This window comes from Pseudophryne corroboree, chromosome 1 (genome assembly GCF_028390025.1).
Source record: "Pseudophryne corroboree isolate aPseCor3 chromosome 1, aPseCor3.hap2, whole genome shotgun sequence".
Taxonomy (NCBI): domain Eukaryota; kingdom Metazoa; phylum Chordata; class Amphibia; order Anura; family Myobatrachidae; genus Pseudophryne; species Pseudophryne corroboree.
Window position 1 is genome coordinate 513447998 of NC_086444.1, and position 13511 is coordinate 513461508.

The following is a 13511-nucleotide window of genomic DNA, read 5'->3' on the forward strand; positions in this document are numbered from 1 at the left end:
AAGCCATCCATTCCGGTGTCGACTCCCTAGAGAGTGACATCACCATTACAGGCAATTGCTCCGCCTCCTCACCAACATCGTCCTCATACATGTCGACACACACGTACCGACACACAGCACACACACAGGGAATGCTCTGATAGAGGACAGGACCTACTAGCCCTTTGGAGAGACAGAGGGAGAGTTTGCCAGCACACACCAAAAACGCTATAATTATATAGGGACAACCTTATATAAGTGTTTTCCCTTATAGCATCTTTTTTATATATTTCTAACGCCAAATTAGTGCCCCCCCTCTCTGTTTTAACCCTGTTTCTGTAGTGCAGTGCAGGGGAGAGCCTGGGAGCCTTCCCTCCAGCCTTTCTGTGAGGGAAAATGGCGCTGTGTGCTGAGGAGATAGGCCCCGCCCCTTTTTCGGCGGCCTCGTCTCCCGCTCTTAACGGATTCTGGCAGGGGTTAAATATCTCCATATAGCCCCCGGAGGCTATATGTGAGGTATTTTTAGCCAAAAAAGGTTTTCATTTGCCTCCCAGGGCGCCCCCCTCCCAGCGCCCTGCACCCTCAGTGACTGCCGTGTGAAGTGTGCTGAGAGGAAAATGGCGCACAGCTGCAGTGCTGTGCGCTACCTTAAGAAGACTGAGGAGTCTTCTGCCGCCGATTCTGGACCTCTTCTCGTTTCAGCATCTGCAAGGGGGCCGGCGGCGAGGCTCCGGTGACCATCCAGGCTGTACCTGTGATCGTCCCTCTGGAGCTAATGTCCAGTAGCCAAGAAGCCAATCCATCCTGCACGCAGGTGAGTTCACTTCTTCTCCCCTAAGTCCCTCGTTGCAGTGATCCTGTTGCCAGCAGGACTCACTGTAAAATAAAAAACCTAAGCTAAACTTTTCTAAGCAGCTCTTTAGGAGAGCCACCTAGATTGCACCCTTCTCGGCCGGGCACAAAAATCTAACTGAGGCTTGGAGGAGGGTCATAGGGGGAGGAGCCAGTGCACACCACCTGATCCTAAAGCTTTACTTTTTGTGCCCTGTCTCCTGCGGAGCCGCTATTCCCCATGGTCCTTTCAGGAACCCCAGCATCCACTAGGACGATAGAGAAACACTCAATGGTGAGGGAGTTGCGAACGGATTTGCAGCTAACTGGCGTTCGCAGAGATTTACGCACGGCATACGCAGACTTGCACGGGGCGGGTTTTCACTCTGTCTGGGCAGCGACAATCTGACCACAAACTTCTGCAAACTCACAGAGGAGCGATCAGGTCTGAATTAGGCCCTGAGTTTGGACACTCCTCTCTCAAATCTAAATCTCTCTGCACATTTTAAATCTGCCCCACCTGCAGTAGAATATGATTTTAAAAAGGTGCAGTTACAGTTACTTGCTCTTTATTACTTTGCTCCCACCTCAGAATCTGGCCCAATGTGTTTCAGCGGTCGAAGTGTCAATTTGTTTAGCTCAAACTCTTAATTAAGTCTGGGACAATACAAGTATTCCTAAATGGAGACAAACTGTGAGAGTATTTAATATCCAGCTTACTATTGGGCTAATTTAATTTACATTTGAATACTATATCTAATGAACTACTTTGCTGATGATCATTCAGAACATTTTGGGACAGTTTGTTTTCCTCATTAACCAAGCAAGCAAGATATTGAGTATTACCAACTTTATCTGGAATTTAATAAGATTTTACTCACCGGTAAATCTATTTCTCGTAGTCCGTAGTGGATGCTGGGAACTCCGTAAGGACCATGGGGAATAGCGGCTCCGCAGGAGACTGGGCACAACTAAAAGAAAGCTTTTAGACTACCTGGTGTGCACTGGCTCCTCCCACTATGACCCTCCTCCAAGCCTCAGTTAGGATACTGTGCCCAGAAGAGCTGACACAATAAGGAAGGATTTTGAATCCCGGGTAAGACTCATACCAGCCACACCAATCACACCGTATAACTTGTGATACTATACCCAGTTAACAGTATGAAATATAACTGAGCCTCTCAACAGATGGCTCAACAATAACCCTTAGTTAGGCAATAACTACATACAAGTATTGCAGACAATCCGCACTTGGGATGGGCGCCCAGCATCCACTACGGACTACGAGAAATAGATTTACCGGTGAGTAAAATCTTATTTTCTCTGACGTCCTAGTGGATGCTGGGAACTCCGTAAGGACCATGGGGATTATACCAAAGCTCCCAAACGGGCGGGAGAGTGCGGATGACTCTGCAGCACCGAATGAGAGAACTCAAGGTCCTCCTCAGCCAGGGTATCAAATTTCTAGAATTTTGCAAACGTGTTTGCCCCTGACCAAGTTGCAGCTCGGCAAAGTTGTAAAGCAGAGACCCCTCGGGCAGCCGCCCAAGAGGAGCCCACTTTCCTCGTGGAATGGGCTTTTTCTGATTTAGGATGCGGCAATCCAGCCGCAGAATGCTCCAGCTGAATTGTGCTACAACTTCAGCGAGCAATAGTCTGCTTAGAAGCAGGAGCACCTATTTTGTTGGGTGCCTACAGGATAAAAAATTTCAATACCAACAATCATTATGCACTTATGATTGTACTGTAACAATTATAGATTATAGCATCCCGTGTGCCAGTAAGAAAAGGGCCATTAATGAGCCATATTTGTCAAATTACATATGGCAATGAATGCTCATTGATCCTGGGTGCAGGATAGATGCAGTTTGGTCCCATGATATGTGCAAAACCAAATAAAGATTTAACCACGGTATGATTACTGGTTATAAAACCATACTTGCTCATGATTCGAATTGATAAAAGTATTCTAATAAATTAAGAATTGTTTTGAGCAACTGACAATTTGTGGTTTATCTTAAACTGCAGTGAGATATATTCAAGTAATTATTAAAGGTATAAACATAATATGGACACATAGGCAAGATTGGATAATATTCTTATCTTTTATTACATTTTGTTTCAATTTATGTATTGTGTGTGATTGTTGTCTTATAATTTTTCACGTTCTCAGGCATTTTTAATAAATCGTAATTAAAAGTTATATTTTAAGTATACATATCTTTCTCTCATAAAGTGCGCCAACAAAGAGACAATCCTTTTCCTTTCAGTACCTCTTCTTCAACTTATTGTCTATGGCGGCACCCCCACAAAATATTATAAATTAATTAATAATATGGAAATTGGGGCTTCTCTTGTTATTTGATTATCAGTACTACCAACTCAAATACAAGTCCAGTGCAGAGGATTATATCCCTTTCCCCTTATCCTTGAATCTATTAGGATAAAAAGCGAGTCAGTTTTCCTGACTCCAGCCGTCCTGGAAATATAAATTTTTAAGGCCCTGACTACGTCCAGTAACTTGGAATCTTCCAAGTCCCTAGTAGCCGCAGGCACTACAATAGGTTGGTTCAAGTGAAAAGCCGATACCACCTTAGGGAGAAACTGGGGACGAGTCCTCAATTCTGCCCTATCCATATGGAAAATCAGATAAGGGCTTTTACATGACAAAGCCGCCAATTCTGACACACGCCTGGCCGAAGCCAAGGCCAATAACATGACCACTTTCCACGTGAGATATTTCAAATCCACAGTTTTAAGTGGCTCAAACCAATGTGATTTTAGGAAACTCAACACCACGTTGAGATCCCAAGGTGCCACAGGAGGCACAAAAGGGGGCTGAATATGTAGCACTCCCTTTACAAATGTCTGAACTCCAGGCAGTGAAGCCAGTTCTTTCTGGAAGAAAATCGACAGAGCCGAAATCTGGACCTTAATGGAACCCAAGTTTAGGCCCATAGTCACTCCTGACTGTAGGAAGTGCAGAAAACGACCCAGCTGAAATTCCTCTGTTGGGGCCTTCCTGGCCTCACACCACGCAACATATTTTCGCCAAATACGGTGATAATGGTTTGCGGTTACTTCTTTCCTGGCTTTTATCAGCGTAGGAATGACTTCCTCCGGAATGCCCTTTTCTTTAGGATCCGGAATTCAACCGCCATGCCGTCAAACGCAGCCGCGGTAAGTCTTGGAACAGACAGGGCCCCTGCTGTAGCAGATCCTGTCTGAGCGGTAGAGGCCATGGGTCCTCTGATATAATTTCTTGAAGTTCTGGGTACCAAGCTCTTCTTGGCCCATCCGGAACCACGAGTATCGTTCTTACTCCTCGTTTTCTTATTATTCTCAGTACCTTGGGTATGAGAGGCAGAGGAGGGAACACATAAACCGACTGGTACACCCACGGTGTCACTAGAGCGTCCACAGCTATTGCCTGAGGGTCCCTTGACCTGGCGCAATATCTATGTTTAGGCGGGACGCCATCATGTCCACCTGTGGCCTTTCCCAACGGTTTACCAACAGTTGGAAGACTTCTGGATGAAGTCCCCACTCTCCCGGGTGTAGGTCGTGTCTGCTGAGGAAGTCTGCTTCCCAGTTGTCCACTCCCGGAATGAACACTGCTGACAGTGCTAAGACGTGATTTTCCGCCCATCGGAGAAGCCTTGTGGCTTCTGCCATCGCCATCCTGCTTCTTGTGCCGCCCTGTCGGTTTACATGGGCGACTGCCGTGATGCTGTCTGATTGGATCAGTACCGGCTGGTTTTGAAGCAGAGGCCTTGCCAGACTTAGGGCATTGTAAATGGCCCTCAGTTCCAGAATATTTATGTGTAGGGACGACTCATGACTTGACCAAAGTCCTTGGAAATTTCTTCCCTGTGTGACTGCCCCCCAGCCTCGAAGGCTGGCATCCGTGGTTACCAGGACCCAGTCCTGTATGCCAAATCTGCGGCCCTCTTGAAGATGAGCACTCTGCAGCCACCACAGTAGAGATACCCTGGTCCTTGGAGACAGGGTTATCAGCCGATGCATCTGAAGATGCGATCCCGACCACTTGTCCAAGAGGTCCCACTGAAAGGTTCTTGCATGGAACCTGCCGAATGGAATTTTGCTTCGTAAGAAGCTACCATTTTTCCCAGGACTCGTGTGCAGTGATGCACCGATACCTGTTTTGGTTTCAGGAGGTCTCTGACTAGAGATGACAGCTCCTTGGCTTTCTCCTGCGGGAGAAACACTTTTTTCTGTTCTGTGTCCAGAACCATCCCCAGGAACAGTAGGCGTGTGGTAGGAACCAGCTGTGACTTTGGAATGTATAGAATCCATCCGTGCTGTTGTAGCACTTCCCGAGATAGTGCTACTCCGACCAACAACTGCTCCTTGGACCTCGCCTTTATAAGGAGATCGTCCAAGTACAGGATAATTAAAACTCCCTTTTTTCGAAGGAGTATCATCATTTCTGCCATTACCTTGGTAAAGACCCTCGGTGCCGTGGACAGTCCAAACGGCAGTGTTTGGAATTGGTAATGGCAATCCTGTACCACAAATCTGAGGTACTCCTGGTGAGGATGGTAAATGGGGACATGTAGGTAAGCATCCTTGATGTCCAGGGATACCATGTAATCCCCCTCCTCCAGGCTTGCAATAACCGCCCTGAGCGATTCCATCTTGAACTTGAATTTTTTTATGTATGTGTTCAAGGATTTCAAATTTAAAATGGGTCTCACCGAACCGTCCGGTTTTGGTACCACAAACAGTGTGGAATAGTAACCCCGTCCTTGTTGAAGTAGGGGCACCTTGACTATCACCTGCTGGGAATACAGCTTGTGAATTGCGTCTAGCACAGCCTCCCTGCCTGAGGGAGTTGTCGGCAAGGCAGATTTGAGGAAAACCGCGGGGGGGAGACGCCTCGAATTCCAGCTTGTACCCCTGAGATACTACTTGAAGGATCCAGGGATCCACCTGTGAGCGAGCCCACTGATCGCTGAAATTTTTGGAGGCGGCCCTCCACCGTACCTGGCTACGCCTGTGGAGCCCCCGCGTCATGCGGTGGACTCAGAGGAAGCGGGGGAAGAATTTTGATTCTGGGAACTGGCTGACTGGTGCAGCTTTTTCCCTCTTCCCTCGTCTCTGTGCAGAAAGGAAGCGCCTTTGACCCGCTTGCTTTTCTGAAGCCGAAAGGACTGTACCTGATAATACAGTGCTTTCTTAGGCTGTGAGGAAACCTGAGGTAAAATTTTTACTTCCCAGCTGTTGCTGTGGATACGAGGTCCCAGAGACCATCCCCAAACAATTCCTCACCCTTATAAGGCTCTATGTGCCTTTTAAAGTCAGCATCACCTGTCCAGTGTCGGGTCTCTAATACCCTCCTGACAGAATGGACATTGCATTAATTCTGGATGCCAGCCGGCCAAATATCCCTCTGTGCATCCCTCATATTTAAGACGTCTTATGTTCGCAAAATAGTATCCCTGTTTGACAGGGTTACAGACCACGCTGCAGCAGCACTATCTGCAGGTCTCAGTCTAGTACCTGAGTGTGTAAATACAGACTTCAGGATAGCCTCCTGCTTTTTATCAGCAGGTACCTTCAAAGTTTTTGACAAACGTGTGAGCGCCTTATCCACCCTAGGGGATATCTCCCAGCGTAACTTATCCTCTGGCGGGAAAGGGTACGCCATCAGTAACTTTTTAAAAATTACCAGTTTCTTATCTGGGGAACCCACGCTTTTTCACACTTCATTCACTCATTTGATGGGGGAACAAAACACTGCCTGCTTTTTCTCCCCAAACATAAAACCCTTTTTTAGTGGTACTTGGGTTAATGTCAGAAATGTGTAACACATTTTTTATTGCCGGGATCATGTAACGGATGTTCCTAGTAGATTGTGTATATGTCTCAACCTCGTCGACACTGGAGTCAGACTCCGTGTCGACATCTGTGTCTGCCATCTGAGGGAGCGGGCGTTTTTGAGCCCCTGATGGCCTTTGAGACGCCTGGGCAGGCGCGGGCTGAGAAGCCGGCTGTCCCACAGCTGTTACGTCATCCAGCCTTTTATGTAAGGATTTGACACTGTCGGTTTATACCTTCCACCTATCCATCCACTCCGGTGTCGGCCCCACAGGGGGCGACATCACATTTATCGGCATCTGCTCTGCCATCACATAAGCCTCCTCATCAAACGTGTCGACACAGCCGTACCGACACACCGCACACACACAGGGAATGCTCTGACTGAGGACAGGACCCCACACAGCCCTTTGGGGAGACAGAGAGAGAGTATGCCAGCACACACCAGAGCGCTATATAATTTAGGGATTAACACTATATTGAGTGAATTTTTCCCAATAGCTGCTTGTACAATATTGCGCCTAAATTTAGTGCCCCCCCCCTCTCTTTTTAACCCTTTGAGCCTGCAAACTACAGGGGAGAGCCTGGGGAGCTGTCTTCCAGCTGCACTGTGAAGAGAAAATGGCGCCAGTGTGCTGAGGGAGATAGCTCCGCCCCTTTTTCGCAGACTTTTCTCCCGCTTTTTTATGGATTCTGGCAGGGGTATTTATCACATATATAGCCTCTGGGGCTATATATTGTGATATATTTGCCAGCCAAGGTGTTTTTATTGCTGCTCAGGGCGCCCCCCCCCCCCCCCCCAGCGCCCTGCACCCTCAGTGACCGGAGTGTGAAGTGTGCATGAGGAGCAATGGCGCACAGCTGCAGTGCTGTGCGCTACCTTGGTGAAGACTGATGTCTTCTGCCGACGATTTTCCGGACCTCTTCTTGCTTCTGGCTCTGTAAGGGGGACGGCGGCGCGGCTCCGGGAACGAACACCAAGGCCAGTTCCATGCGGTCGATCCCTCTGGAGCTAATGGTGTCCAGTAGCCTAAGAAGCCCAAGCTAGCTGCAAGCAGGTAGGTTCGCTTCTTCTCCCCTTAGTCCCTCGATGCAGTGAGCCTGTTGCCAGCAGGTCGCACTGTAAAATAAAAAACCTAAAATAAACTTTTTTTCTAGGAGCTCAGGAGAGCCCCTAGTGTGCATCCAGCTTGGCCGGGCACAGAAATCTAACTGAGGCTTGGAGGAGGGTCATAGTGGGAGGAGCCAGTGCACACCAGGTAGTCTAAAAGCTTTCTTTTAGTTGTGCCCAGTCTCCTGCGGAGCCGCTATTCCCCATGGTCCTTACGGAGTTCCCAGCATCCACTAGGACGTCAGAGAAACATCTTTGTTTATTACTATTATAAGGTTGTAGCTTCTTTTTGTAGTAGAATAAGTTTATTTAATTGTTGATTACCTATATGTTTCTGTAACAACTTACCTTATTTGTTGTTTAGAATAAAATTGTGGTGTTTTTATATAAATTTAACATGTCTATATACACTAAAGTGCCAAAAGTCACAGTGCCTAGTATAGTGTGGGACCGCCTCTAGCCCAGCGAAGTTCTACAAAATGTGGCATCAATTCCACCAGTGAACAGAAGACCTCTGGAGAGATGTTGGCTCATGACGCCTGGATAGCTTCCCACAGCTAGGTGCAGGGTCTTGGGTATGACTCGACCTCTCCACCACATCCCATAAATGCTTGATTAGGTTCATGTCGGGAGAACGTAGTGGTCTCATCTTACATTTGAACTCTGCATAATGCTCCTCTAATCAATTCTGGACAACTCGGGACTGATAACATGGTGCATTATCGTGCTGGAATATTCCATCATTGTGGGGGTACATGAAGTCCATAAATGGCTACAAATGGTCACCAAGCAGTGCAGCACAGCAGTTACCTGTTAATGATGTGTTCAGGCAGGCCAGCGGACTCAACAAATGGCACGTGAACACACTCCACACTATTACTACACACTATTATGGAGCCACCACAAGCCTGCAACAGTGCCTTGTTGACAAGTGGGGTCCATGGCCTAATGGGGTCTGCACTACATTCGAACCCTACCATCATCCTAAAACTGGAAAAATGACTCATCGGACCACGCCACAGGTTGCCAGTCCCCCAGGGTCCAATTAGCGACGTCATGAGCCCAGGTGAGGTGCTGTATTGTGTGTAGTAGTGTTAATGGGCGCACTCTGGTGGATCTTCTGCTTCCATATCCCATGAAATCTAAAGACAACTGCACTAACCTCCTGGATATGCATCTGGCACCTCCTGCATTAAATGTGATACCATCTGAGTCAGCGTCGCTTTTTTTTTTTTTTTTACCATGGACAGTTCTGACCAGACACTGCTGGTCACAATCATTAAGCACCCGTGTTCGGCCACTGCGCTGTCCATAGTGGGTGGTAATGCCTTCCATGAGGTATTCCTGGTACACACCTGACACCACTGATCGAGGAATGTTGACACAATTTTGAAAATGGAATGTCCCATCCGTCGTGTACCCACTATCATGCCCTGTTAATTCACATTGCCTTGACAAGAGCAACCTAGACGGTGTTCAAACTGACTTACGAGATGTTAGATTACAACTGATGCAGGTCTGGCCATTTCCAAGATGTCAGAATATGGTGGTGCCACCTACCATTATCTTTACATACTGCTAGTCCATTACTTTTGGCACTTCAGTGAATTAATATGGTATGTATGAGTCTAATCTTACCATTTGTTAAATGAACGTTTACCCCAATATCACTCAGTGGGACTGTATCACGTGGTACTGTTGTTTTTGGTATTTTCATATTGTATGTTTACATAGAAATTAGCAGTCTCTTATGACAGCTGCTGAAGTTCTCCCTGACAGAGCAACTTTAGACTGTTTGATCTTTAATTCTTTCAAAATATACATTTTACATAAATAGATATAATTAAAAAATATATTTTCCATCTGGAATATGTCAATGTAAATGGTCTCTTACCTTGTTCTGGTCAAAGTTCCTGCTGTTCTGCTAATATATACTGGAATGCTTCCCTGGATGGTTTTTACTAGTGAAGTTGAATATTTTTTATTCTAAAAAAGAAAAAACACAGACAGAATGGCAATTTAAGTATTTCTAACTATATTTTGAGAAAGGATCATGAGAAACAGGGTAAGGCAAACACATGTAAAGTAAAGACATAGGAATCTCTGCCTGTAAAACTAGGGGTAAATTTACCAAGGTGGGATTTTTTTCAGAAATGGTGATGTTGCCCATAGCAACCAGATTCTATTATCTTCTACAAGCAGTTAGATAAAATGTTAAGTAGAATCTGATTGGTTGCTATGGGCAACATCACCAGTTCTGAAAAAAAACTTCCACCTTAGTAGATTTACCCCCTAGTATCCAGATGAAAAAATAAATCAATGAATGTAACGGCTGGCGTACAGTAATAATGTATTAGGTTGGATACAAGCTTGCAAGACAAAGCATTCAGCTGGCTGTCATACGGACTGAGCGGCCAATTAGGTAAACTATGCATACTTACCAATCGGCTGCTCAATATGTCGAGCCATACATCACAACTGGGCAGGGGGCATTTAAATTTGCCAGCCCAGTTGTGATGTCAGTGTTGGCAGTCCCTGCAACCAGTGAACGGGCGGTCAGGGTAGATGCACCTATAGGTCTTTCAGATATATCGCCATCGGCTGTGCTGCAGAGCTGACGCAATAGGTCACACTGGCCCGCTACTGATAGATCATTCGTCTCTCAAACAGACAATGTATCTTTCTAGTGTGTACCCAACCTTATACTCAGACATGGCCAAGTGCATTCTCTGACAGTGACTATGAGCAGTATGGATTTACAAGGTAATAAGCCGCATGGTACAGACATACAGTAGATATTCCTTATAGCAGCTTCCCAAACTCCATCCTTATAACCCACGATTTAAGAATATACAAGCTTGAGCACAGGTGACTTATTTAGTACCTCATCCTTTTAGATTGTAAGCTCGCAAGAGCAGGGCCTTCTTTCCTCATGTGCCTTTCCTTCTCTTACTTAAACTATCTTATACTCCATACTCCCTTTGATGGCACCTAACCCCGGGTTTTCCATACCTGTCCTATTTTGTCCTGTACTGTAAGTGCTGTTTTCTTGTTTGCTCATTTGATTATGTACCATGTAATGGGCGCTGCGGATCCCTTGTGGCACCATATAAATAAAGGATAATAATAATAATAATAATAATAATAATTCAATTTGATTTAACCATCTGGACTTAAACATGGATATCCTTAAAACCTGGACTGTAATAGTGGAGTTTGGGAAACTCTGTCTTAATGTGTTTTAATAGATTAAAAAAATAAGCTAAAAATCATACAAGATTCTGCTGCAGAGACCATTGCTATTTAGAGAGCTAGCCCAGTCACATGTAAGGAACTTTTAGTTTCAGGCCATGCTCCACTGCTGACAGTGAAGAATTCAGTTGACACTTTTGAACTTTCCAAAAATCCCAAGCCACAAAAACAAGATCCCCGTTGTTGCCACTGCCTGAAGACAGTAAAGGGGGAATGCGATTCCAGGTAAGGTCCATGAACTGCTATCAGGACACCCACACATTGCCAATTTTCCCTTGCACCCCACAAAGGTGTGTAGGGCAACTGGCATTTGTGAACTACCAAACTTGTCGGGGATGTGTCCAGCTGAACACTGCAGCGGCACATTGCCAAGAATTTAATTTCCCTAGGGATCTTTTACAAAGATTTACATTTATATTACTGTCTTTCAAAACACTGTGCTTTACCCTTCTCAGCCATTCAGAAATGTATTTTTATGAATAATAAAAGATGTTTATTCTCATAATGTGCTCGGCCATGCTATCAGCAGTGGGTAAAGCTGAAGTCATATTCCAGGGCAGCAAAAATAAATAAGAGACCTGAATGAAAAACACAGAAAAACAAAGAAACAAAAAAAGCAATATAATCTGTACTACCATATAGGAATTCTGGTGCTAATCGTTAAATCACTTTCTCCAATTCCATCTGGGGGTCACTGCTCACCATGAGGCGTTATTAAGGTATCAGGAAAAAGCACTTAATGAGGAGGGATGTAGTTATGTGACACAATACCGGCACCTACATCCCGTCCACCCACAATCCCGACAGCCAGCATGTCGACTAACAGGGACTATTCCCAATCGTGGGTATAAACAACACCCAGAGTGGGAACAGAACCTGTGGCGAGCACAGCGAGCCCGCAGTGTGGCGAGCATAGCGAGCCCTCAAGAAGCTTTGTTGAGCTCGTCCCATCCCCCCCGCGCCGGGCATATCAATGCCGGGGGCTGGTCACGCGTTACACACCCAATTAGTATATGCCCTAACTATATCCCATGGTGAACAGTGTCCCCCAGATGGAAGAGAAAATATGTTGCTACTTCCCCCAAACCGGACCCCGGGACAGTTGAATGCAGATGTCCCAGGGATCCGTCATATAGAGCCAGCATATTAGTTTTGTTTGGTGGTGGATGGGTGTGTGAGTGGGAGGATCAATAACAGGTGGTTTTTCGTCTAGGACAGAGAGAAATGGTTGTAAAGAGCAGCTTACAATTTTAGAAGTGTTCACGCTAGGCTGCCCGAGTTTTAAACAGAAAAATGCGCCCGCCCTTTTAGTAGCACCCTGCTAAAACAACCTGCCAGGTGTCGTGCTGCTGCCGCGTGAATAGATGCCGTGCGCATTTATTCACATTAAGGGGAAAGCTTGAAGTCCAGCACTTCTGTAAGTGCTGGGCACGCCCACAAGATGTGACGCGACAGCTGGGTATGACAAAAATATAACTATCAGAAAGGCCGCGCCCCCTTCCCCCGGCCTGCCACGCCTTCTTTTCAAGTGTGTGCCCACACCTCAGCGCCCTGCATTCTAGCGAGAACACTACTCAGGGAAATATTTTCCTGGGTGTTAATGTAATGTAGCTGCTATAATGCATGAACAAGCCTGTAAATCATGGGTCTTCATCCTGTGGCCCTCCAGCTGCTGTGAAACTACACATCCCAGCATGCCCTGCCACAGTTTTGCTATTAAGGTATGCTAAAACTGAGGCAGGGCATGCTGGGATGTGTAGTTCCACAGCAGCTGGAGGGTCGCAGGTTGAAGACCCATGCTGTAAATGAACAAAATCTGAAGATGGGAACTAATCAAACACCAATAATATCATAACCTAAATAAACTATTTTCTAACATTTTGGAGCTGCCATTGATTTCTATATAGAAAACAATCATCCATATCTAATGAGTCATCCATATCTATTGAGTACAGAGGTTCCCATCCAGCTGAAAACTACAGTGTTAAATTAGAAAACAAAATGTTGATTAACAGGTGACTGACTAAAGAAAAAATAAGATTTTAAACCTACCGGTAAATCTTTTTCTCCTAGTCCGTAGAGGATGCTGGGGACTCCGTAAGGACCATGGGGTATAGACAGGCTCCGCAGGAGACATGGGCACTATAAAGACTTTAGAATGGGTGTGCACTGGCTCCTCCCTCTATGCCCCTCCTCCAGACCTCAGTTAGAGAAACTGTGCCCAGAGGAGACGGACAGTACTAGGAAAGGACTTTTGTTAATCTAAGGGCAAGATTCATACCAGCCCACACCATCCACACCGTATAACCTGGAATATACGCAACCAGTTAACAGTATGAACAAAACAGCATCAGCCAAAGACTGATCTTAACTGTAACATAACCCACCAGGGCGTCTACCGCTACTACCTGAGGGTCCCTTGACCTGGCACAATACCTCCGAATCTTCTTGTTGAGGCGTGACGCCATCATATCTATTTGAGGAAGTCCCCAAAGAC

At 46.0% G+C, this 13511-nt stretch overlaps 1 protein-coding gene across 2 annotated transcripts in view; it reads right to left on the bottom strand.

The window, feature by feature from the left end:
• FXN (frataxin) overlaps positions 1–13511 on the bottom strand; it is a 112218-nt gene that overhangs the window by 75516 nt on the left and 23191 nt on the right. For both annotated transcript variants that reach the window (XM_063913917.1, XM_063913918.1), the window contains exon 2: positions 9657–9748. In XM_063913917.1, the coding sequence (XP_063769987.1) occupies positions 9657–9748 (92 nt within the window). The remainder of the gene's footprint in view (positions 1–9656; positions 9749–13511) is intronic.